The sequence below is a fragment of the Phyllostomus hastatus genome, unplaced genomic scaffold (assembly GCF_019186645.2).
Source record: "Phyllostomus hastatus isolate PE091 unplaced genomic scaffold, TTU_PhHast_1.1 phas_contig_254, whole genome shotgun sequence".
In the NCBI taxonomy this organism is placed as follows: Eukaryota; Metazoa; Chordata; class Mammalia; order Chiroptera; family Phyllostomidae; genus Phyllostomus; species Phyllostomus hastatus.
The window spans coordinates 6,070,793-6,097,535 of NW_025333810.1; the positions used below are offsets into that span (position 1 = coordinate 6,070,793).

The 26,743-nt window shown below is 35.9% G+C and overlaps 1 protein-coding gene across 3 annotated transcripts in view; it reads left to right on the top strand.

The window, feature by feature from the left end:
- Positions 1 to 26,743, top strand: part of MAN2A1 (mannosidase alpha class 2A member 1) — a 163,177-nt gene that overhangs the window by 44,471 nt on the left and 91,963 nt on the right. For all 3 annotated transcript variants that reach the window (XM_045837986.1, XM_045837987.1, XM_045837988.1), the window contains 3 exons: positions 1,932 to 2,103; positions 17,121 to 17,248; positions 25,750 to 25,923. In XM_045837986.1, the coding sequence (XP_045693942.1) occupies positions 1,932 to 2,103; positions 17,121 to 17,248; positions 25,750 to 25,923 (474 nt within the window). The remainder of the gene's footprint in view (positions 1 to 1,931; positions 2,104 to 17,120; positions 17,249 to 25,749; positions 25,924 to 26,743) is intronic.

The following is a 26,743-nucleotide window of genomic DNA, read 5'->3' on the forward strand; positions in this document are numbered from 1 at the left end:
ATTTATTTCTTAACATTTCTGGAGGCTAGAAGTTCAAAATTAAGGTGGCAGCAGTGTCGGTTTCTTCTGAGGGCCTCTCGTCTTGGCTTGTAGATGGCCTTCTTCCCCAAGTGTCTTCATATGGTCTTTCCTCTGTGTGTGTCCGTGTCCTTTTCTTATAAGGGCATATTGGGTTACAGTCCACTCACATGATCTCATTACCTCTTTAAAGACTTTAGAGCCAAATAGTCACATTTTGAGGTGCTGGGAGTTAGGACTTAAGCGCGTAACAAGGGCACAGAATGAATTCTATGAAAATCATGATTTCGGACAACCAATATGTGTAAGATGTGAAGCAGTTTATTTAAATATTTTATGTAAATTGTATATTTTTCAAAAATATATGTTAGAAATATTGTTTTCATTTCTTCATTTACCTGCTTTAATTGTAGAGATGGGAAATGGGCAATTAAAGACTTATGATGATAATTATGCTAGTAATAATAGTAGTAGTTAGTATTTATTATATATCAGGCTCGGGTCTGATCACACTAAGATACCTCAGGTTTTGATGTTTGTTTTTTTTATTACAGGTACAGGCTTTTAATTTAAACATGGAAAAGTTGGATTATGTGGGTAGCATTATTTGGTGTAAAACCACCTTAAAAGTGCCCTAAATCAAGAGAGTCCTATAAAAAAATATTTGACACTGTATTTCGACTTGGCTTTTAGCTTCATACCTGTCACTTTGCAGGTGCTTAATAAATAACTGTAGAATGAATGAATGAATAGATTTCAGTGAAAGCAAAAGGAAGAAATATTGTCACAGTGGCAGTGCCCTTTTCAGAAGCTCCTATTTGCATTGTCAAAACAGTTGTATTGTCTTCTTTGCCATCTCAGGTTTTTATTATTTTTTGCCAGCAAATATAGTATATGTTGAATATTAACTTAATCACAGTGACAAAACAAATAGTCATTTGGTATTTTAGTTTCCCACGTGTTTGAGGCTTGGAAACAATAGAGCAGTAGAGCTCAGCTTGGATGTATGGACACTCCTCCCTGTAAGATTTTACAGATAAGAAGTTATTTTCTGGAAGGTCCACTTTGCCAGTAGGTAGAACTGGTGGCTCTGTACGCTTTTGCCTCAGTCACTCATTATCTCGCTTTAGTACTCTGGGGCTGTGTTGGGACCTATGGGTCTTATTAAGAATGTTTCTTTATACTTGGATTGCAAATGTCTTTAGATAAAATTGCCTGGATATTTGACAAGTAGTAGGAAGAATCAGAGAACTAAGTTGTCATCTACAGTTCTCTTTTGAGAACACTTTACATAGATGTGTACACATTTGTTATTTGATTAGTGTCAATTTGTGCTTCCAAAAAATGGAATAATGAACAGCCTTTGGGAACCAGTGCCTATTTTTGGCAGAATTCTACTTCTCAATATTCATAATAGTGTAATTACCTTATTTCTCTGCTGTTGGCTTTTAGGTACCCCTTGTAATTTTTTTTTTAATTTAACTTAATCGGTGGAGAATTTTAGATTTGCCCAAGAGTGTACACATTTCATCCCATAGTATGAGAACAGTAATGCCAACTTATAAACATTGTTCAGATTTTTAAAATAAGATTTCTTAGAGATAAATTATAAATAATTAGATACTATGCTTATTAAGTATAAACAAGTACTTTTTGGCCTTTGGTCGTTTTTCTCATTTGTATCTGAATTTGTGCAGTTTTCACAATATTTTTATAGTTTAATTTTTAGTGAGTTTTTGAGTCTTATGTTTATTGAAATGTTTCATTAATTCAAAACATTTGTTAAATTATTATGTATGCCTGTATATGACTTAAACATCCAAGGGTATCTAAAGGTAATACAGTGGAATATGACTAAATTGAAATCAGACATATGAACCAGACCTTTGTGGTATATTTGTGTCTTGATTTAGGTTGGTTGAAGACTTTTGATGAGTACTTTAAAGAGAAGACTCAGTATATTTTTAATAACATGGTCATCAAGCTGAAAGAAGACTCAAGGAGGAAATTTATTTGGTCTGAGATCTCTTACCTTTCAAAGTGGTGGGATACTCTAGATATTCAAAAGAAGGATGCTGTTAAAAGGTTTGTTTTTAAGCTTTTTTTTTTAAGCTTGGTGATATTAAACATTCATTGTACAGTGAAACAAGTGTTGAATTTTTAGAAGGTGAAAATTCTTAGTTTTATATCTGAAACTTAAAATATTTTTTCACATCCTTTTTTCTGTGATTCTGGTTCATCTCTGAAAAAGTGACTTGAAACTTTTTCATTGAAATCTGCATGTTACAACTTTGTCCTAGAAATGGAATTACAAGGTTAAAGGGGCTTAATATTTTAAAGTTTTTTTTGAAGCATATAATCAAAGGGCCCCTGGAAAGGTTGTTTCAGTGTATTCTTTAGTCTTCCATATAATACAGTTGTTCACCAATAATACAACTTTTTTCTCTGAAACCTTGACCAGTTTAATGGTTGAAATATATAATTTTAATTTACATTTTTGATGAGTGGTAATATTGTTTATTTCTCATATATATAGGTAAAATATTTTATAAATGGCCTGATCGTATAATTTTTCTTACTGGTTTATAGTTATATTTGCACATATAACATACACACATACCAATCCTTATTTATCTTGAAGTATTTATTTATTTTCTTAATTCTTACTGCTTGATATACAGACTTTTAACATCTTTATGTTACCAAACTGATGAATCTGTTTTCCTATTATTTACTTTGCATGTCAAATTTTAAAAGGTTTTCCTTAATCTAGAGACCAGATAAGTTATCCTCTTTTCCCTAGTTTCATTTTTTACCATTCAGTTTTTAAAATCTTGAAATTTATTTTTTTAATGTGTTGTGGTGGGAGATTCTTTTCACCATATCTCCCTCTCCTCTGCTCCCTAGAGTTTTAAGATTATTTTATTTTAGCATGTATTGCTTTCTTTTATTTATTTGTTGTGTTGGCCAAAAAGTTCATTTTTTCTGTAGTATGGCTCTAGTAGTGCTTGGTTTTTAACTTCATTCAAAACAATTTTGTTAGATTGTATTGTGACAGCTGTTATATCAGTGTGTATTTAAAAAACTTATCAAAATTGGTGAGTTTTTGTGTAGCCATTTTATTATTGAAGATGGAAGAAAATATGCAACATTTTCAGGATATTATACTTCATTATTTCAAGAAAAGTAAAAACACAACTGAAGTGCAATAAGTTTTCTTACTGGTTTATAGTTATATTTGCACACATAATATACACACATACCAATCCTTATTTATCTTGAAGTATTTATTTATTTGTGCAGTGGCAGTGGCAGATTTGTGCAGTGTATGGAGAAGGTGCTGTGGCTAATTCAACGTGTCAAAAGTGGTTTGTGAAGTTTTGTACTGGTGATTTCTTGCTGGACAATGCTTCCTTGTCAGGAATACCAGTTGAAGTTAGTACTGATCAAATAGAGAAATTAATTGAAAATAATCAACTTCATACCACATGGGAGATAGCCAACATACTCAAAATATTCAAATCAATAAAGTTATTGGTGAAAATGAAAAATATGTCTTTTATTTTATGGGAAAAACTAAATGGACTTTTTGGCCAACTCAATAGTATCACATATACAGCACGTACTCATTAGTCTCTGTTCTAAGTACTTTACAGTGGTAAGGACGATCCTCACAACAGTCCTCTGACGTAGGAACAATGACTGTCCACATTTTAGAGATAAGGGCACTTGCTGGTCTTTCAGGGTCACCCAGCTGGGACATGCCTCACTGCTGAGCTATTCAGTCCAGCCTGTACAGCCCTATAGCCTGTTTCTTTTCACGCTGTGCTGCTTCCCAAAGAAGATTTAAATAGTCCACTCTTTTTACTGATTTGAAGTGCCATCTTTATTGTATTTAAATATGCATTGAATTCTGGAATTTCTCACTTTTCTCATGGACTTTCTGTTTGACTGTAATTGTTGCAGCTTTATATGTTTCATTGACTGACAGTTTATTTTTTAAAAAATATTTAGTTATTTTAGAGAGGGGAAGGAAGGGAGAATGAGAGGGAGAGAAACATCAATGTGTGGTTGCCTCTTACACCCCCAACCAGGGACCTGGCCCTGCAACCCAGGCATGTGCCCCGACTGGGAATCGAACTAGTGATCTTTTGATTCGCAGTCCTGCGCTCAATCCACTGAGCCACACCAGCCAGGGCTCATTGACTGACAGTTTAAATCTCTCCTTGTCTTTCTTTATTGAAAAATTATTTTAATGAGTGACCACTTAATTTCTCCATGGAGTTTTAATTTAGAAAAATTGTCTTACCCTATTAAAAATGGTATTTTGATGGAGATTGATATAAAACATTAAATGTAGTTTGGGTAGAACTGGTTATCCATCATTAGTCATTAGGGGGTTTTATTTTTTCTTCCCTATGATAGCACCCTGAAAATGCTTATAAGATTGGCTAGGGCTTTGGGGGTACTGGATTGAAGAAAGAGTAGCTGCCCCACCCAAAAGGGGTGGCCACTTTTCCACTCTAACCGAATTGGCTGCAGGAACCAGAGTTGTTAAGAAATTCCTCTAATTATTCACGAGAGGCTGGAATTCCAAAATGTTATCTAAATTGTCTTGACTTTTAAATTGAATCGTTAGCAGCTAATTTAGATTCTTTGTTCCCTAACCACCCTGCCCCCCCCCCCCCGCCCCGTGCAGAGTCCAACAGATCCTTAAATTGAGCCAACCTTTTACATTAAGAACTATTCTATAAAAACCCTGCGGAACTGGTGTTTGTTTTATAGGTAATTCCTTGACTGAGTTTTAAGATTTAAAAAAAAAAATTGTCTGCCTAGGTCTTGTGTTGCTCCTTGTGTATAAATAAACTTCATGTTATCTTAAATTAGAATTTCATAGAAATTTTACTTCAGTTGTTTAGAGTGTAAGATCTTATTACATCTGTATTTTTTTTTCTTTTTTACTTTTGGGAAGCTGAATTTTTCTTCATCTTGATTAGAGTGGCTAAAGCATTTAAATTTTTTTGGTGGTTTTTGCACTCTCCTCTAATCCCCAAAGAACTACTTATATGTTAACTGGTTTCTACAGTTGACTTTTATGCTTTTATCTTTTACTAATTCTGTCTTCCTGCTTTTATTAATGCTAAATGGCCCAGTTCATTTATTATAATAAAGAAATATGTCTGTTTCATCTGTTTGCCTTTTAGCACTGCTCTAACTAGCTTTTATGTTTTTGTATTATTTTTTATTGTATGTTGTTCTTAAATGTTATATAACTATATCTATTGTTTTCTTCTTGATTTGAGTATGTTAGAATAATTTTTAATTTCCAAGTGCAGTTTTTTTCCCAATTACATTTTAGCTTTAAGAATTAGTTTTTATATAAAAAAACTAGTGTGGTCAGAGAGTATGGACTATGCAATTTTTATTCTTTTTGTTTGGATTTGCCTAACCTGCACTGCCCCTTTTACTGTAAGTATAATCTAGAGTGGTAGTTCAAATGGCTGGGCGCTGAAGCCAGGCTGCATGGGGTCAGATCCTAGGAGACTGCCACCGCTGTGTGACTTGGGGAAGTGAACCTCTCTGTGCCTCATCTTCTTCCTTTGTCAAATGGGGGTAATATTGGAACCTATTTTATTTATTTTTTATGAGGATTGAATAAATAGGAATAATGTGCTTAGCACAATGTCTGGAGTATTTTAAGTCATTAATAACATTAGAAACTCTTATTATTTTAACTTTTATTTGCCACTCTGAGGATTTTTCTTGGATACCAAGTCTTTTTAGTTCTGAGGTTATCCTGAGAGTCATCTTTTAAAGCAGAACTTAACTATAAAATTTTGTTTTCTATCTTTAAAAAGCTTTCTTATGTAATGTTTCACTGAAGATCATTCCCCGCCCCCCCACAACTTGGATATTTTTAGGATTTTAAAAATTTTATCCAAATTCTAAATTTTCACTAGGTATGTAGGTATAAATAACTTATTAAATTTTCCATCTACCAGTTCAAACATTTCTTCAGCTATTTTTTGCTCTTACTGATGATTACTGTTTTTATTTCATTTGTTTTAGAATTCAGTTATTTAGTTATTGAGTCTCCAGTCTCTCTTTCACATATGTATTTTTATGTTATTTGTTATATTCACTGTGTGTTGAGTTTTTTCCTTGAGATTTTTTTTTTTTTTACACCCCCTCAGATTCACTTCTCTGTGGTATGGACTCTGTTCCTTTCTGGCTTTAAGTGCCTGCTTTTAACTGTTTTTTATTACTCTTTAGTTCTGTGTTCTTTATGTTGTTGTGCAGAAATTATGTATATTTGCCCATTTTATTCATCTTTAGCAATAACAGTCTATTCACATTTGTAATTTGTTTCAAAATGGAGAGTAACTCTCCTGAAATCCCGTCCTTTTCTAACCATATACTTTGTTTCCTTGCTGTGGTTATTAGTTAATATTGCCTGGCCAACATCCATTTCACCAGATTTCCTTTTGGGAAATGGTCCTTCATAGAAATCAGATCCTCCTTCCTGCCCCAGATCAGATGGGCCAGCTAGGCCAGCTATGACCTGAGCTCAGTTCATCAGCTTGTTATTTTTCTAGGGTTTTGAATTGTTAGTGAAATAAGGTGGAGAGATGGGAAGAAGGGAGACAGATACGGAGGAAAGGTTGCAGGTCATCCCTCACAGCACTGGTGCATTTGCAAGACTCTCCCTGTCCTGTGGCATGGTCCCTGTTGTCCTCATAGCACATGGCCTCTTGTTTTCTTCCAGCCATTTCTTAAGGGGACTTACAGTTTGTCCTCAGTACTATGTGCCCCGGACAATCTCCCAACACATTTCCCCTCCAGCATCAGCTAGTGTAGCTTGCAAACAAGACACCTACCTGAGAGATTATTCCTCAGATCCATTTTTGGAGAGCTGAGTTCTAGATGAGCAATAGAGACCCTACAGCCAGAAAAGATGCCCAGATTATGAATAGGACTAGCTGAGGGAAAGAGAAGAGCTGGCACTGAGAAGGTTGGGAGGTCAGTGAAGTGTTCTCTGTTAGTCAGGTGAGACACCTGTGGCTGGCTTTCTCTATCTAGCTTCCTTTTGTGTGGCCTGTAAGCCAACCTTCCTCACTAGGAGCCTGTATGAAGGCGCTTTCTCACTGACTATAGGTAAGAATCCAGCTACCACAGAAGGAAACCGGGTTTGTTGCTTGCTGCTTTTGGTAAGGTGAGGCCTGGCTCTGTCCCAGTGTAGCTTCATTGGGGAGCTGCTGTCTGCAGCAATCAGGGCTTGTGGGTGGAGAGGCTCCTGCACCTTTGGGCATGGGAAACACCATGAGGATGCAGGGAGGGACTGGGATTAGTGTCTATCCCAAGATTCAGCTGTGCTGAAGTCCTTGGCCCTTCAGATTAGGGGCATCTCTCAGATCTTCTCTCTTTAGTATTGGGTAGGCTAAAAAGTTCACTTAAGTTTTTTCTGTAAAATAAAAGAGACATTTTCATTTTTACCAATAACTTGATTGATTTGGATATTCTGAGTACGTTGATTGTTCTTAATTAATATCTTGTTTGACCGCTATCAACTTCAACTGGTCTACCTCACCACGGAGCATCATCCAGCAAGAAATCTCTAGCACAATACTTCGCAAACCACTTTTGACGCATTTGATCAGTCACAGCACCTTCTCCATGCACTGCACAAATCCTTTTCTTGTGTGTTTCAATTGTGTTTTTACCTTTCTTAAAATAATAAAGCATAATAAGCTGAAAACATTGAGTATTTTTTCCATCCTCAACATTAAAATGGCTACACAAAAATTCACCAGTTTTGATTAAGTGTGGTCTTTATAATGCTCACTGACAGCTGTCACAGTGCAACCTAACAATTGCTTCAAATGAAGTTAAAGACGACTAAATGCTACTAGAGCCATCTTATAGAAATAAACAAATGAACTTTTTGGCCAGCCCAGTACTTGGGACTCCCTGCTGATTTTTCATGTGGAAGGGTTGTAGGTCAGTACTTGTTCAATTCTTTTAGTTTCACCTGCATAGCATCTGTCACAGATGCTGCTGATTTTATGGCATGAGGATGGTCACCTTCTCTTGATCCTACCTGGACACATTTCTCTCTCTTTTTTCCTGTTCTGTTGGCCATTTTACTTACGTTGGACCATATGAAATTGCCGATATTTGACTGCTTTGATGTACAATATTGGCCCATTTTATGTGATTCAACCCAGTGTTAAGGGTAGAGAATAGTAAGATGTGGTGGGGGGGGGATGCATATTAGAATTTAGTGCTTAATCCATTGTTTTACTCAGATTCCTTTTATTTTGGCAGTGGGAATGATTCTGAAATACAGGCCTGATCCTTAATAATATCATTTTGCTTGAAGAAAAAATTGTTTTATAGACACATTAGGGACACTGAGTGTTATTTTTGGTTAAGCTTTGCCAAAGTTGCCTCCCTTCTAGCTATAACTATTTACTTGTATTCATTTATTACATTTACTTATAGAACTAGGGTAATAGCATTTTTTTCATACTTAGGCATTCTTAGTGTTTCTTGCCTAAACATATGTTTGTTGGGGGAAACAATAGCTACATAGGTTTGCTTCTATTATTTAAAATTCTGAGCTTGTACTAAGTGGCATTACTGATAAAATTTTTTTGACTACTAGTGTAATGCTTATGCAGTGGCTTCTTTTTCCTTCTGAAGATGAGTCTGTGGATTAAATGTCTGTACCTAAATTTGCAAGCTAGCTGTTGCAGAGCAGAACCAGTTAATTCCTGCAGAGTTCCATGTGAGCTTTTATTATCCCTGAAGAATACCAATTGATTGTGGGAACTTAACAGAAACATAACTCAAATGATCCCATAATCTATTCGAGCAATGACTTGTTTGATTCTTTCCCCTGTGGCAGAAGTAGTCAGCTCTATAAGCTTTTGAAAATGAATATCTAGTTAACTAAAGGGAGATCTATGCAAACATCTAGCTTTTTCATTGTTTTGTGATTCAAACTAATTTAATGAATTGTAGTCAGGGTGCCTGATTGTAACACATATCCACTGGATTTAAAAGAAATTGCCTCTCATTAAATAATCAGCACATTTTCGGTCTATACTTGTTTTATTTTGAAAATGACTGGTATGTTAACATTCTTTTTACATTTTAGTCTTCCTAGTTGAACATTTTTGTCTAAATGCAGTTAAATACTGCATGATGTTTAAAATACATCACAATGTGTGCCCTTATTCAGTCAAGCAGCTGAAACATGAGCCCTTAGCATTTCCTTTGACTAGTACCCAGTGTATTACATATTCATCTTTCCTCTCTGAGCTCTGAGGCATCGAAATGGTTTTTACATTGCATCTGCTCCTGCCGTTGAGACCGGTGTTCAGTGGAGCAACCCACTGAGCTGTTAGCCTCCAGAACGGTTGTATGTTTGCTAGCCTTGACCAGCTTCTTTCTGTGGACCTTTCAGTATGAGACAAGGCTCCAAATATGTACTGGAAGGCTATTATATCTTTACCACATTGCTGGGTTTCATTGCTTTGCCAAGAATGCAAAATCTTGCTCTAATCTTTATACCATCCTCTTAAACCTCTTTTCCTAAGTTTATATTTAAGTGAATCTTCTGCCTTGTTCTCTTAACATCTCTGTTTCCTTATTGAAATCAGAGAAATGTTTGAGGTTACTTTCTTACATAATACAAGTCCAGATTTACTGATGAGCATTTTGAGTTTCACTAGAATATATCTCTGAAATTTTTGTACAGACTAATTTATTATACATTTTATACAAGGTGGATTTTATGGTATTTGACTGAAGACTGCTGCCAGATTTGTAGAGCAGTGAGAAGTCACCGTGTGTCTTGTGATGTTCAGGGAAAATTGCAGATTTGGGTTGAGTTTACAGTCTAAACATGCATAACATTTCACAGAGGAATGAAAGCAATACACCCACTATCTGAATAACTTCGTCCTAATAGTTGAAGCAGCAGTGTACATCTATTATAGAAAGTATGTGTTTCATCCCATTCTCTCCAATCCCATTTCATCTCGAACGAGGTAGCTCTGTTCTCATTCACTTCAACTGCTGGCTTCTGTTTGCCTCACAGAATCTGGCAGAAGCCATGAGGTCATCCCGTCTGCCTCATCCATTGGATACTTCCTCAGTCCCCTGGGAGAATTTCTTTGCAGCATTGACATTGACCACTCTATTCTTCTTGAAATTCTTTCCTTTTTTGCCTCCTGTGACCCAGAGCTCTTTGTCTACTGGTTCTCTTCCTGCATTGCTGAGCATTCCTTTCTCATCACCTCTGATTTCCTCCTCTGTTCTCTTCCTAAAAAGTCCCCGTTCTGGCCTGTGTGGTTCTTCTCTTTGGCTCTTCTCTTCAGTGTGTGTACTTGTCCACACTGTGGTTTTAATTACCAGGTGTTCAGGCTGCTTCCAGATCTACAGCTCTAACCTCAACTTCTTTCTTCTTCCCTAGTTAATGGTAATAGTAATGACTAACATTTATTGAATGCTTACTATGTATAGGCATGTTTTAAGCACTAATATGTGTTTATTCAGTCAGTCCTATATCATTCCCATTAGTTAAGGTTCTTTATTGTTCTTATCTACTGTGGAAGCAACTGAAGCAGAAGTGTTAAGGAAAGTGCCTACACGCCCCCCCACCCCTCCCCGCTTCCGTAAGTGTGGCATGAGGACCACAGTCAAGCATTCTCACCCCAGAACCAGTGCTCTTAACCACAGTGTGCTCTACCTGCGGGCTCCATCCGGTCAGTTCCTAAACCTTGTCAGTTCCTGCCCCTTTAGTGTCTCTGTATACGGACCCCCAGCTCCATCCCCTTACTCTTGTTTCCTTTTTCTGGCTTCTAGGTGTCCTTCATTTCGCCAACAGAGTTAGGTTTTTGATATAGTATGTGAATCTGCCTATGCCGCTTGGCTTCAAAATGTTTCAGTGACACTTCACTGTCAAAAGGTACAGACCAGTCTCCTTTGCCTGGCACGTCCTGGCTTTTCTTCTCCTATTCCTCCTTACTTGTCCACCCCTACCTCTGATCACTTCCTACCCTGCACCCTATTCTTAGCCATGCCGAGCCACCTGAATGTCCTCAGGCACATACTTTTTCCTACTTAGAAATTAGCCCATGGGCTCAGCTTGGATTTTTTTTTTCTGTACACTAGATAATCTCAGTCCTACTCATATTTCAAGACGCAGATGAAATATTACCTTATCGCTGAAACCTTCCCTTATACCCCATTCATTCAACAAATATTTTCTGTGCTCCAGAGATACAGGAAATGAGTGACTGACCAGGTTCCAACTCTCAGGGCATAGCATGGGTGACATATAACTAAACACAGTATCACAATAAAATGTTTTATTCTATGGAAGCAAGAAGGGGGTCTTGGAAGGCTTCCTCAAATTGATGGTATTCAAGTCAAAACCTGAAAGCTGATTAGAACTAGCCAGTTAAGCAGGGAGTAATAGAGGATGGGGAAGGAATCAAAGGTTAGGAGAGAATTGAGATTATGGGCCAGCAATTAGCAAGAGCATGGTGTGTTTAACATCTGAAAGAAATGAACACCAGGATGCAACAGTGTGGGGAAGGGTGTGTGTAAAAGGGCCTGGGAGTGTGTGGTCCTCAGGGAGATGTAAATTAAAGATACTGCAAAATACTATTCCAAATCTTTCAGAGTGGCTAAAATCAAAATGACTGACAACACCAAGGGTTGGCAAGAGTGTGCAGCATTCTCAGATATTGCTAGTGCGAATATAGAAAGAGACACTTTATGAAAAGCCACCAAAAGAGTTTTCTAAAGTTAAACATATATCATGTGACCTAGAAGCTCACCCCTAGAGAAATAAAAACATGCTCACAAAACACTTGTACAGGTATTTTCACAGCAGGCCTTTTTTTATATCATAACTTCAGACTGGAAACAGTTCAAATGGATAAGAAGAAATTACGGCCCTGGCTGGTATGGCTCAGTGGATGGAGTGCCGACCTGTGAAGCAAAGGGTCACCAGTTTGATTCCTGGTCAGGGCACGTGCCTGGGTTGCAGGCCAGGTCCTCTGTTGGGGACCATGAGAGGCAACCATACATCGATGTTCCTCCCCCTCTTTCTTTCTCCCTTCCCCTCTTTCTAAAAATAAATAAATAAAATATTTTTTTTAAAAAGAAGAAATTACAGTGTATTCATGCAGTGGAATACTACTCAGCATAAAAATAATGAATTACTGAAATGAACAGTACTATGGATGAATCTAACGAGCATGTTAAGTAAAAGAAGCCTGATATTATAGTGTAAATATTGTATGATTACATTTTATGAAGTCTTAAGAGGAGCTAAATTGATCTATTGTGATAGAAATCACAATGTCAGAATGTCTTTTCTTTTTGGTGGGGGGAGGGTGAGGTAGGGATTGGTTGGAGAGGCGCAGGACAGAGCTCTCCGAGCCAGTCAGTGGAAATGTTCTCTGTCTTGTTTCGGGTAATGATTACAGGGGTGTAAACAATTGTCAGAATTTATCAGATTGAACATGTATATATTACATGTTATATCTCAATTATAAAATACTTTAGAAAATACAGTGTAGCTATAAACATAATGGTACATGTCTGTTGATATGGAAGGATGTTTATGGCGTAGTATTAAGTAAAATAAGTTGGTTAAAAACTGTGCCTACATAACCCCTTATGCATTTTTAGCAAGATAGTAAGAGTGGACTGACTTATTTGATTTTCTATTTTAACATCTTAATGTATTTTCTAATTTATGTTGAATGAGCATTTCATTTTTTTTTTTTTAAATAACAGGGTAAAGAAATATTTACTATATAGTGAAATATTTAAAGTGTATTTTCTGCTTATTAAAACATTATAGAAACTATTAATTGAACCACCTAATATGAAAAATTTATAAATAAAATTTCACTATTTTGTGAATGCGGTATATCTTCAGGGTATACAGTGCTTTTATGTAATTTTACACTTTTATATTTTTTCTGACTTTTGAATGAGCATGGGTAAAAGTATATATATTATAAAATTTAATAGTTACTTACAGCAATGCGTGATTATAACTACTTTGCCATATACCTTAGCCATCACAGTTTGTTGTACAGCTTTGTGATCTCTCTAGTCTGGTAGGTAAAAAGTGTCATCTCATTGAAATCTGAATTTGCATTTCCTTAGAAGTGAAGTTAAATATTTTTTCTTTTATAGGAGCCAATTGGTTTTGAAATAATCTACTTCATACTTTTTGTTCATTTTTCTTTTGGCTTATCTGTACTCTTTTTTGAGAATTTTGTACTGATAGGAACACAGACTTAAGTGATGAGGAAACAGATACGATTCCTGCCCTCATGGAGCTTACATGCAGTCTGTTGAAGGGAAGAGACAGTAGACACACAAATAATGTAGTTAAGTTTGCAATAAATGCTATTAAAGAGAAGTGTTGGATTTTATGAAAGATAATTTTGGTGGGGCTTGGGTAGGATGGTGGTGGCCAATGAAGGCTCCTAATAGATCCATGAGAGCCACCAAGGCACATATTGGGAGAGAGAACATTCCAGACAGAAACAGTATGGACAGCAAACTGAAAGAAGGCTGAGGGGTATGGCTGAATGACACGAGGAAGGGAAAAGGTGAGAGAGGACTCATTTGCTGACTGTCCCTCCTACTAAATCTTTAAGGACAGGCATCAACAATAATCAGTGAGTTTCCTCAATTATTTTATGTGAGAGGTTTTTAAAAAAAATCTTACTTTTACCCTCACATCAGATACTCCCTGTGAAAGGCACATCAGTCAGGTTATCTGATAAGCAAATGTCTGTAGGTTATTAATTGATTCATTGCAAGCCTCCATCTTTTTGAATTTTCCATTTAACAAATTTTTTATTTAAGAATGAATTTCTATACATCATCTTGTATTATTCCATGTTTCCCCCATATGTGTTATTACAAATTCAACTCTTTTTCTCATGTGAAATTAATTTGTGATTCTCTGAAGCTCACTAAGTGATGCATTGTTTCTTATTAAGCTATCTGTAACAATTTTCCCATTAAGGAAAAAAGCTCTTAGAGTCCATCCTTCTGTATGTGACCAAATTCCAAGTGTGTGCTGAATCAACATAGGGGAAAAAGTGACACTCAGAGAAAATGATTTGCAGCTTCTTGGTCTTGGCAGTAAACTCTTAAGTGTAAATTTGCATCAGAGGCAGAGTGAGCTGTAACAGATATGCTCAGCTTAATCAGTTATTTTCAGTTATTTGATCAGTTATTTTCTTAAGCTTTTTATACCACATTCCCCAGCAATGAAATAGGAAAAACCTGAAGGTCGGTAATGTCTTCACTAAGTAGTTTCAAGTCAGTCCTTTCAAAAAGTGAAATGGGAGTGTTCTTAATTTCAAAAGTTAGTGCTTCCTTTGTACTTTCTACATTTGCCTCACATATATACCTACTCCTTCCCCTCACTTTTTATCATTTCATGTTTGCTTCTAGATCTTGTTCATTAGGATATATTGGGAAAAGTATACGTGCAAACAACATTTGCCAAAAAAACAAGAGAATCTCTTGTTATAAACTACTCAATAGACCCTACTGGGTAGGCACATCTTTCAAAAAAATTTTTGTATTCCCCTATCACAGAGAAATAGCCCAGCTGATGCTTGCTGAACACTAAGTAAATGGAAATACTTGGAAGTACCTATGTTTGTTGTAATTTTTTTTTGAGATATAGGTATTTCCCATTACTTACTTGATGTGTTTTAAAAATTATTAGTCTTAAATGTGTTGTTGAAGTGTTTTAATTTTATTTCCATAATATTGCTAACAGTGTTTTAAAATATATTTGTATAACCTAATATAACTTTTCTGTTATTCTAAACATTTTTCCATTTTTTGAGGTTTTGCTTCTGTAAGACTGTCAGTCCTGCTTTTTTGTGCCTGTCAGTAAGTGGTTTGTGGTAAATGCTATCATGTGGTGGAATGTGGGGGTACAGAGGGAGTGTCAATTTAAGATGGGTGCTCAGGGAGACTTCCCTGGGTAGGTTTTATTTGATCTGAGGTATGAGGATACTTGGAGCCAACTAGGATGGTAATGATAGGAGAGAAAAAAATCAATAAGTAAGAAAATTATGGAAAACATTTTAGTGAGTAGGAGGCTTTTCATGCCTCTCCCAAAACAATAGACAGGATAGTCCTTAAAGTAATTATTATTTGCAGAAAAGTTCACTACACGATTACAGTAGCATCTTGGGCATCATAAAGAACGGTAGGGCTAGATTATTGACAAATGAGGCTTGGGAAATTGATTGCTACATACGGTATGTGTGATTCTCATTGCTTGTTTGGCTGTTTCTTGGAGCATATTCATGCCTGTGAGACTGGAATTATGTAGCCAAGTAACACTGATGTAGATGAAAAATTCAACATTGGAGTGACTTTTCACTTTAGTTTCTATTTTTCTATTTAAGAGTAGGAAAGAATTTGTTTCTGAAATTTTCCAAAAGATCCATTTATTGAGATACTGAGATAAGGAAGTCAAGTTTCTATATTTGATGGCCAGAGATTAAATCCCAAATCTGTCCTGATACCTCAGGCTTCCGAATAGTGGCTATAAAGCATAAGAGGTGGCAGTCTGGTCTGTGGCCTCCAGAGTGTGGCTAAATCAGGCAATCACCAGAAAAATAAGAAAAAGAACTAACTAAAGGCTAAAACCCATTGGCAGTAGGAGCAGGGCAAGATAGTCTTGGATTTAGTTGTGTTAATTAAAGAAAGGCAATTTTTAGAAATTTCCAGCTTCTTTATTAAAAGTTCTTGACTTGGGCCTATGAGAATCTGAGGTTTGACTGGACATTTGGTTTCCTTTAGACACTATAATGAGCCATCATATTCTCTCTGTGAATTTATATTAGTTGGTGATTCCCATGATAACACAGATTTAATTAACATTTTAAAATTTTATACGAGGAATTATTCTTGCATTTTTAGAAATTTTGTCCATTATTCACTCTGTCAGTGGTTATACGATTATGCATGTGTTCGAATAAATCAGATGTTGTGTTAGCGTTTTAGCCTATGTAATAGGCTTTGTAGGAAAATATTTATCTATGCCTCTGATCTGCTTCAGCTAAATTTGACTTGGTACTTGGCTGTTACCGGCAGTAGCCAGTGATATGTACCCTTATTAAAGCTGCTTTTCTTTCTGGAATTTTACACCATTTTCCAAACCATGTTACTGCAAACTGACAAGTCTGTGGCACTTAAGAGTTTGCTTAATCCTTGACTTTTATACTTCCTCAGGTACTTCATCAAGTTTTTAATATATTTTTTCTTTTTTTCTTTCTCAGAGGAAGGTACATTCTTATTTATACAATTTAGTTTTTCTAGGGCTGGAAATCTAGTTACCTTGTATGGTATTATGGCAAAGGAGTACCCAACAGCCTGATAATGTTAATGTTAGAGCTTCACTCAGTAGTGAAAAATAAACTATATAGCCCACATTTTAACTGAACCTGGAGCAAAGTGCTTTATAATGTTTTCTGTATTCCTGGAGGCATGTGATATTTACTAGCTTTACCCTGATATGTTGTTACTTCTGTGTAGTTTGCATGATTAACTTACCAATGTCAGAAGGACTGAAGTAAATCCTGATTTTTCCATATAGGGGTACTGAAACAAATACCATGCTTAAAATGACAGCCCTCCAATAAATGCTCATTAAGATATACTCTGAGTTAAGCACTTTGCCAGGTGCTTTGCAAGATTTAGAAATAAAGTAGATGTGACTCTTGCCATCAAGAATCTTTGAGGTTATATGGGAGATTATATACCCTTATGGAAAGGAACTTCCAAAGCAACCTGCATGGCTTTGGCCTAGGGTGGACACCTCAGACACTGCACTAAGGATGTTTTATCACCAGGGTCCTAAAGTTCACATTCATTCACTAGTTTTAAAAAAATGTTTTAACAACAAAAAAAATGTTTTAACAATTAATATAATAAACACCAGTTATATTTATAGGTTGTCCCTAATATTTATGCAGATTTTAATTTTTTATATATTAATGTAAATTCTTTCATTATTTTCTTCCTAGTTTACTAGAAAACGGTCAGTTTGAAATTGTGACAGGTGGCTGGGTTATGCCTGATGAAGCTGCTGCACATTATTTTGCAATAATTGACCAACTAATTGAAGGACATCAATGGCTGGAAAAAAATTTAGGTATGTATTGATGTCTTTCCCTTTCATTGGGACTACTTTGAGCAATAAATTTTGGGGAATATGAGATGAAGTTCTATTTTTTTTATTTTAAATAACTAATGTTTTCAATACTGATTATTTTTGAACAGTTTTTCTTTATTAGATTATAATGTTTCTTTGATCATAAATTGAGTTACATAGATGTAATACAGTCTTGTCTTAGGTTCATCTAACTTTTTTAATCTATTATTTTATCTGTTTTTTTACCTGTTCCATTAATTAGAATATTTTTTTTCTAAAAATATCCCACTGGGATTTTAATTATATATTACTTACAATACTTGATCATAAGAGGCAAAAACCTTATTTACTAGCTTAAGGAAATAAAGAAAGGAAAGTATTAATTTTGACAGTGTGAATTCCAGACATATGGTAGCTTCAGGTAAGGTTGGATCCAGGGAACTCAAAGTAGATTGTCTGGACACTAAGCACTGTCTCTTTGTCTCTGTTCATTTTTGTATAGCTTTAATCCTCTCCTGGCTCTCACCACATGGTGAATAAGATGACAACCAGGAGGAGGAGTTTTCCTTAATACCTTACCTAATTCATCCAGTTTGAGTCAGGTACTTATTTCTGAGCCAGTTAACTGTGGCCACAGGTATAGGAGATGAAAGCACCAAGGCCTAATCACTTTGGTGGAAATGATCATTAGGAAAGAGGGGCTGTGGAAGGCGACAGGGTCAGCCTTAACTGAACCATGGGAATGAATGAACCATGGAAATGAATGGGTCCTCCATGGGGAAGAAAGGATCCTGTTATCACAAAAGGTGGGGTAGAGGGTGCTTCACTGATAAAATCAAGTGTTCACTGCAACTCATAGGTCATGGGACTAACTATGATATCTTTGTAATATCTAATATTTGCATTCTGCAGTTATATGTAATTCCTTTTAAGTATTTCATATCAGTGCACTTTTGTAGTTTTAGGGGTGGTAAGTAAACATGTTTTTATTGAATTTCTAGATATTTTATTATTTAAATTTTTTTCTATAGAGATAAAATCCCCATTAAGTTTTTCTTTACTTTTTATTTTGGAATAATTTCAAACTTAAAATGTTATAAGAATACTGTAAGAACTCCTCTAAACCTCTTAAGTGTGTTCACCAATTATTAACATTTCTGCATATCTGCTTTATTTTTTCTCTTTTCATATTGTTGTTGTGATTGTTGTTAGAATAAGTTGCAGGCACCATGACTATGCAAAAAAGAGATAATAGCATAGTAGGCCTGAAACTGCTATCCTTAGAAAGGTCTTGCCTACAAGGTTGGCCCTTGTAGGTCTGGGGAGCTTGGATTTCCTAAATGCTAAGAGCGGTTTGCTGTGTTTAAATTGTAAAAATAATGTAGTTTATGCTAAATACTAGTTTTCTTATGGGAGCCTAGAATTTCAGTATATACTCGATAGAGGGTGCCTACGTGACCAACCCCAATGAAAACCTTGGACACTGAGTCTCTCAAGAGCTTCCTTTGTTGACAGTTTTATGTGTTATCACAATTTGGTGCTGGAGGAATTACATGCATCCTGTGTGACTCCACAGGGAGAGGATACGTAGAAGCTTGAGCCCAGTTTCCTGTGGACTGTGCCCTTGCCTTTTCCTTTTGCTGACTTTGCTTTGTATTCTTTCACAGTAATAAATCATAGCTGTGAGTATGGCTATATGCTGAGTCCTGTAAATTTTCTTAACTACTCATTAAACGGGAAGTTGACTTGGAGACACCCTACACAGTGCTACTTTTCTAAGCACAAGTATTGTAAGCTAAGAATATTCATTTTTAAATTAGTTTTTGTGGATTTTTTCTTTATGTTTATCTTTTATCCATATAATTTACATGCAGTGCAACATACAAATCTTAACTGTACAGTTTTAGTTTTGACAAATATATTACCAATTTAACCCACACCTTCATCACTATAGAAGGTTCCTTATTTTCCTCAATTCTCCCCCTGTAGCCAACTGCTTTCTGATTTGTATCACTAGATTATTTTTGCCTATTTAAGAACTTCATATGTAGAGACTGCCTCTTTTGGATCTGGCTTCTTGTGCTCAGCCTACATTTTTTTTTCTTATAAATGTATTGTTTTACATAAAATCTACTCATTTAAATGCAGGGGGACCCCCCAGAAATCACAATTAACTTCTGGAGGGTGGGCCTTTTGTGGCACAGGCTTCCCCCACTAGGTGACTATTCTAGGAACCCATCTGTATCAGTGTACCAGCTGGTGTTTTTGTAAGAGGCTGAGTTCAGCTTCAGTGAAGTTTTTTTTTTAACTCTTTCAAAGCATTTGCCCATTTCATGATGGGTGATTTGCATGTGCATCTGCCCACACCATGCTGAGTGTTCAGCAGTTTTTGACTAAAAATGGCATGACCCACTGTCACAGCCACCAGCGTGCAGTGACGGCGGAATGCTGCGGATGGCTCGTCGAAACACGAGAAAAACATACACAGAGACAACCACGTCCTGTGGGGAAATAGGAACGGAACGGCCACTCTCGCTAGTGGAGAGTGCCATGGCCACCTTCCCTAGGGGAGAGCACCCCTAAGGGAGAGCACCCCGTTCTCCTGCCTGAGCAGGCTTTTATTGGGTTCATTTGCATAAGAATTCAGGTAAAGCTCATTACTCATTGCTGGGAAGTAAGGATCAAACAACAAGGAACTCTGAGGGCCTATTTTGAGTCAGGGTCAGATAGCTAAAGAGCTGTAAAAAACTTTAAGGAACAAACTTACTTCTTCCTTGGACCCTTACCAGTTCATTGAGAGCATTCTAAACAAAGCAGGTTTCACATGATTTTATATATTCTTTCTTAGGCCTGATCACTTGGGGAACCCGCCTTTTCCAGCACAGGGCTGCACCACCCTCTGTCATTGTTTCAGGCTTAGGTGGAGCAAGGGAAGCAAGGCAGCCAAGAGATTAGGAGATTTTCTCGCAGACAATGAGGACTCGGGCTATGTCAAAGCTGAGGGGCGAGGGTTCATCACCCCCTTTTGCTGAGCCTCTAAAGTCCTTCCTTGGGGGCCTCCCATGTGATCATGCCTGTCTTAGATCGCTCCCCCCTTGGGGAATCTTACCCGTCATTGACTAACCGACCAAGCATTGGGGGCCAGGCAGGGTGAAGTAAAAGGAGCAGAAGCAGTGCTCCTGCCAGGGAGATAAGCCTGTCTCCTGGGTGGCTTACGGTTCCAAGGTCGTTCCCTCATCCTTAGCCTTGGCAGGAGTTACAGCTTCTGATACCAGGCAGGGTGGTTCCCAACAACCCACATACCCCACCCTCCCTGTTCAACCAGTCTTGCCCTAAGTGACTTTTTTTTTGTTTCCCTGAATGAGAAAGTTCTCAATGGGAAATGTTTTGCCCATCAAAAAATGAACAGAAGCACTAAAAGGCATCAAAATCAACGAGTTCAAAAACTGTTTTGAGCAGTGGGAAAAACGTCTCAATGGGTGCATTGCATCAAAGGAGAGTACTTTGAAGGTGACTGAAGTCTAAACATGTAAGAATGAATATGCAATTTTTTATAAATAAATTCCAGGTTCTTTTAGGTACTCCCTCATACTGTTCAGTAATTCTGAGTATTTTCACAGGATTGTGCAACCATCACCACCATCTATTTTTAGGACTTTTTCAGCATCCCAAAAAGAAACCTCTTGCTCATTAGTAGTCACATCCCTTTCTGACAACTTGCTTCCTTGCCCCAGGCCCAGCAACTACTAACCTGCTTTTTCCACGGATAGGTTTGACTATTCTGGACATTTCACTCAAGTGGAATCATACATTATATGGACTTTGTGACTAGCTTCTTTCACTTGCCATTATGTTTTCAAGATTGAACAGTGAATCAGGGCTTCATTCCTTTTCAGAGCTGAATAACATTTTTTTTATTCTTTAGTTGATGAACATTTTGATTGTTCTCCTTTTTGACAGCTATGAATATTGTTACTACCATACATTTGTATCAAGTTTTTGTGAGGACATATTTTTTAATTTTGGGAGTAATATACCCAGGAATGGAACTGTTGGATCATATGGTAATTCTGTATTTAGCATTTTGAAGAGCTGCCTAATTACTTTTCAAAATAGCTGCAACATTAACTTTTCTACCAGTGGTATATGAGGGTTCTATTTTAACTTCTCTACATTTTCAACAACATGGGGTATTGTCTTTTTTGTTTTAGCCATATTAGTATGTATGCAATAGTATTTTATTGTGGCTTTGATATGCATTTCCCTAAAGGCTAATGATGTTAAACATCTTTTCATGTGTATATTGGTTATTTGTATATCTTCTTCAGAGAAATGTGAATTCAAATTATTTGCCTACTTTAAAAATTGTGGGGTTTTTTGGGGGGGCGGTTTTTTATTGTTGACTTGGAAGAGTTCTTTTTATAGTCATACTACAAGTTCCTTGTTGGATAATGATTTGCAAAAATTTTTTCCATTCTGTGGATTGTTGTTTCAGTTACTTGAAGGTGTCCTTTGATGAACAAAAGTTTTAATTTTTATGAAATCCACTTTATTTTCCTTTTGTCACTTGTGTTTTAGATGTCATATTTAAGAAACCATTTTCTAACCCAAGGTCATGAGGAATTATTCCTGTGTATTTTTTTTCTAGGAGGTTTATGGTTTTAGCTCTTATATTTAGATAGTGAACACATTTTAAAATATGGAGTTTCTTCTTATTGTACCTTTGGCTGCATCTTTAAATTAGTGTACTCAGTTTTATTTTCTAAACAGTTCAGAATGACATTATGTTGTAGACGTTATTTTTACATTTGGTTATGGTATGCTTTTGGGACCTTTATTACACACATTGCACCATTATAAACTTTTATGAGTTTGAGTTTTTAAAATTGTCTTTTGCCCAAAATATCCATTTTTGCAATTATTTTCTAATTTCATGTAAGCTTCAATATTAAATGTACCTGACATAATTCAGTTTTATTAGTTGTATTATTTATATTACTCATATTCTAATTTTTAAGTCTAGTAGGTTTGCCAAAATTGAGTGGTGTGTTCTTTTAAATGATTGTTTTCTATAATTTTTCCTAACAGGTTTTTACTTTTAACATATTTTGGTAATCTTAATCTTGCATAATGGCACAAAATATTTCCTGTGACATTCTCTGGTTTAATTGGTTAATAACATTTTCAACTTTTCTTATATGTAGTTTTTCTTAATTTTCCCCTTCTTTAAAAAAATAATTGCTTACAACAAGAAAAACCCTAGTGGGTTACTGGTTTCAGGTGTCTGCCTAGCACAAACCTCCCTTTATGTCAAAGTTTTTAAAAATGTCATTTACATTCTCTTTTATATTATTACCTCTTAGGGTTGCTATAATTCACTGCACCTAGTTGCTACTCCTGTGGATCAAGTGGTTTTGATATGGAAACTTTTAATAAGATCACCAGTGATGCTAAAATTTCAGACATCACTGCAGCATAAGATGTTAATTTTTACTCTTGTTTTATAAGCTTATTCTGCCCTTGTTATTTGGGGCAACATGTATTTTTTGTTTTATAACTTAGTTTTGATATTTCAAACTTATAAAAACTTGTATGATAGTGCTTGGGAAGGGCTCCCATATATCCTGTACTTAGATTCATATGCATCTTTTTCTGAATCATTTGAGAGTAAGTTGGAGACATCTTGTCCTTTTATTTCTCAGTCCTTCATTGTGTATTTTCTCTGAAATGAGGACATTTTCTTATATAAGGTAGTTATCAAATTAGCAATGTTAGCAGTGATACAATACTATAGTCTGTTTCATAGGCTGTATTCAGATTTTGTAAATTGTTTCAATAACATTTTTTATAAAAGCTGATATTTTATTTTTACCTTCCAATCTAGTATCCAATCCAGGGTCGTGTATTGCAATTAGTTGTCATGTCTCTCTTTAATCTGAAACTGTCCTTCAGGATTTCTTTGGATTTCTTGACCTTGATATTTTTTGAGGAGTACAGATCTCTGGTATAGAAAGTTAGTCAATTTTAGTTTATCTGTTTCCTTATGGTTAGCTTCAGGTTATTTTTATTCTCTCCTTCCTATCGATCTGTCTACCTATCTACCTACCTACCTAATCTAACCCTATGTATTTATTTTGCTAGATCACTAGAATATCACTGTGGTGATGTTCTATCACCAGATGTTCTATCCTCAGTACGTCCTATCAGGAGGCTCATGATGTCTCTGCTCCAGTATCAGTCATGTTAGCCTTGATAGGTTGCTTAACTTGTGTCTGTTAAGTCTCTTTGCTGTATTGTTACATTTTCTCCTTTCTAATTAGTAACTAATTTGTGTGAGATACATTGAGAATAGGTAAATATCATGGTCCTCATTAAACGTTATGTTTTAGGATCTATTCATGATTTCCTAACTTCATTCTATAATTATTAGTTGGCAGTCTACTAACAGAAAGCATTTCTTTTTTACTTGCTACTTATTTATAGGCTCATGGATTCTTATTTTATTCAATGGGTTATAATCCAGCACTCTTATTATTTATTTTGACTACCCTTTTTTCCCAAATGTGGCAGTGGAAGCCTCTTCAGGCTGTCAACTGAGTTAATTTAATATGTTCCCATAATTCTTTGACCATTTCTTTAATTTATGGCATAAGGATATGTCCCAGGCTTACCTTGTACTTTCTAGCCTCAACCCTGGAATATACCATTTCTTTAAGGTTATTTTTAACGGAGCATGGTGTTTAGAGATTCAGATCTGGGAACTACAGTGAGCTCATTGGTACTGTGGTGTTAACTGTATCTAGGCCCTTTTAGTGCACTGAGCTAGGAAGTGTGTGTGTGTGTGTGTGTGTACTAAAAACGGTAAATTAGTACAGATATTTCCTATTTTAATTCAGTATCATAGGGTATATTCCAGTCTCCCACATTTACATGTTTGTGGTTCCTTTTTTTAACAGTAAAAATCTTGTCCTAATTTGTTTAATCTTTAAATACATAGAAAGTAGTTTCAGAATTATTAAACTCATAGTGCTGCAAAAAATTACTGAGTAGATTTCAAGATTTCTTTACAGTTTTTGGAGATATATTACATATGTGAAATGTACAAGTTTTATGTGGTCAGTTTTTTTAAGTTCTAATGCATAGTGTTGGTCCTCTGAGAGTTCTGACATCCCTTTCTCAGTCTGTTCTGCTGGTTTCCCAACTCGGTTTTCATCTTTAGTACTGTTCTACTAAAGGCCTTCCTGCTGCTGTCTTTTCTGTTACTCTTGGTTACATTGTTTGTGTGATAGTGTCTGCAACTAGAGTCAGAAATAAAATTAATTCATTTTTGTAATCCTAGGGCCTGTCGTAGTCTTAGATATATGGAAGGTGCTAAATAGGCATTCGAATAAAAAATACACACAGTAATACTATTTATGTTGATTTATAGGTTGTGTGTACATGACTTCTTTGAGAATCCTGAATAAATAAAAGATCAGACTTGTATTATGCCAAATGAATAATCGTATTTCATCAATTCTAATCTGTGCATTTATTTATTTATTACATTTTCTCCTCTGAAATTGAGATATATCTTTAGTTGATGGCTTTTAACATTGGTGGGGGTAAGGTGTGAAAACTCTATTGACATCTTTTAGGTACAGAAAATGCACCAGCATCAAAAAGAGAAAACAGAATGTTGACATACGGGAGGGGCCTTGGGAGACTGGGTGAAAAAGGTGAAGGGATTAATAGTACAAATTGGTAGTTACAGAACAGTCACAGAGATGTAAATTACAGCATAGGGAAATGTACTCAGTAATACTGTAATAACTATGTATGGGGCCAGGTGGGTGCTTGAAATATCAGGGGACCATTCTGTAAAGTATGTGATTGTTTAACCACCATGCCATACATCTGAAATTGATACAGAATAATATTGAATGCAAACTGTAATTGAAAAAATTTTAAATGCAAAAAAAACTTAAGACTTAGTGAAATATGATAGTTATTTTGGTCAGTTCTGCCACTGTTTAATAAGATGATTTGGAATAGCTGAAAGGCATAAAAGACAGAATTTCTTAAATGTTGGGATTTGGGAGTACAAAATGAAATGAGTTAGCTGACTTGCTTTTATTGCATAATAGCAAATTGAGGGGATATCCAGCTTCACAAAAGATAGGACTGTGAAATCCTAGAAGGAGGACTTGATTCTGTTTGTTTCTCTAGCTCCATTGAATGGCAGGAATTTTTTAATATCTACAAGGTGACAGAGTGCTTATTTCAGCATCAACTGATTTAACTTCCAGTGTGATCCCGCTGCTTGGGAGACACATCGCAGTGGCAGGACCCTCCCTTCAGAGCTTCCTGTTGGGAGGACTCCTAAAGGCAAATGCTGGGCAGTCACTTTGTCTTCAGACTAAGGAGACCATAGACCTCTGGGTCTGACTGTGTTATGACTCCTCTTTATTTCATTTGTTAATTAAAAAGAAATAACGCTTGTTTTTTTTTTTTCCCAACAGGAGTGAAACCTAGATCTGGTTGGGCTATTGATCCTTTTGGACATTCACCAACAATGGCTTATCTTCTAAACAGAGCTGGATTTTCTCACATGCTTATCCAGAGAGTTCATTATGCAGTTAAGAAACATTTTGCTTTGCATAAAACGCTGGAGTTTTTTTGGAGACAGAATTGGGGTATGTAGGATTTGATGAAAGTTGAAGTTCTCACTTGACCTAGAAGCTATTTCATAAGAGTTGTGAATTCATGCCATTACGGGTTTTATTCAGAATGTCAGTCTTGAAAATCAGGTTGCCCGAAGGTACACATTCTTATTTTTCCTATGTATGCATGCCAGAATTCTTTTAAACAGTAGTGAAAATATTTATCTATAGAACTTTGTAGACTCTTATGCATAAAGGAAATAAGTAGAAGGAATTAATCTTTTGCAAATAATACTTCACTTCTATTTTAAAAAGCACCTGTTTTATCACAAAATTAGTCTTAGAACTAATATCAAATCATTTATCTCAAATTCATTCAGCCAGTGTTTTTTTTCCTTCTTTCTCTCTTGTCTCTGCATCTATTAAGAATTGCCTTTTAAAACCATAATCCTGTCCTCTGAGATCAGCTCTTATATTACCCATATTGCTTACTTTCTTACTGTGTTTTGTGGACACTCAGGCCTTCCAAGGACATACTTCTGCAGCTCTTTGTTGGGGGAGAAGAGACAACATTTAGGTCTTTTGGGAGGCTTTTGCTTTTCCCACCCCTATTTAAAATTCAGAACACCTTTTTTTAAATTTATTTTTTGTTTATTGAGTCTTTATTAGGGGTCATGCATTATATTATGTGCCTTGTACTACCTCTCTCATTAGATCTTCAGAATAATTCTTTACATTAGGGTCTATTATTATCCCTTTTGTATAGTGAAGAAGTGGAGGCTTAGAGATGTGAAGTCATTTGCCAAAAGTCACATGGGGAGCGGGTACAGAGCTGAGACTTGAATCAGTTTAG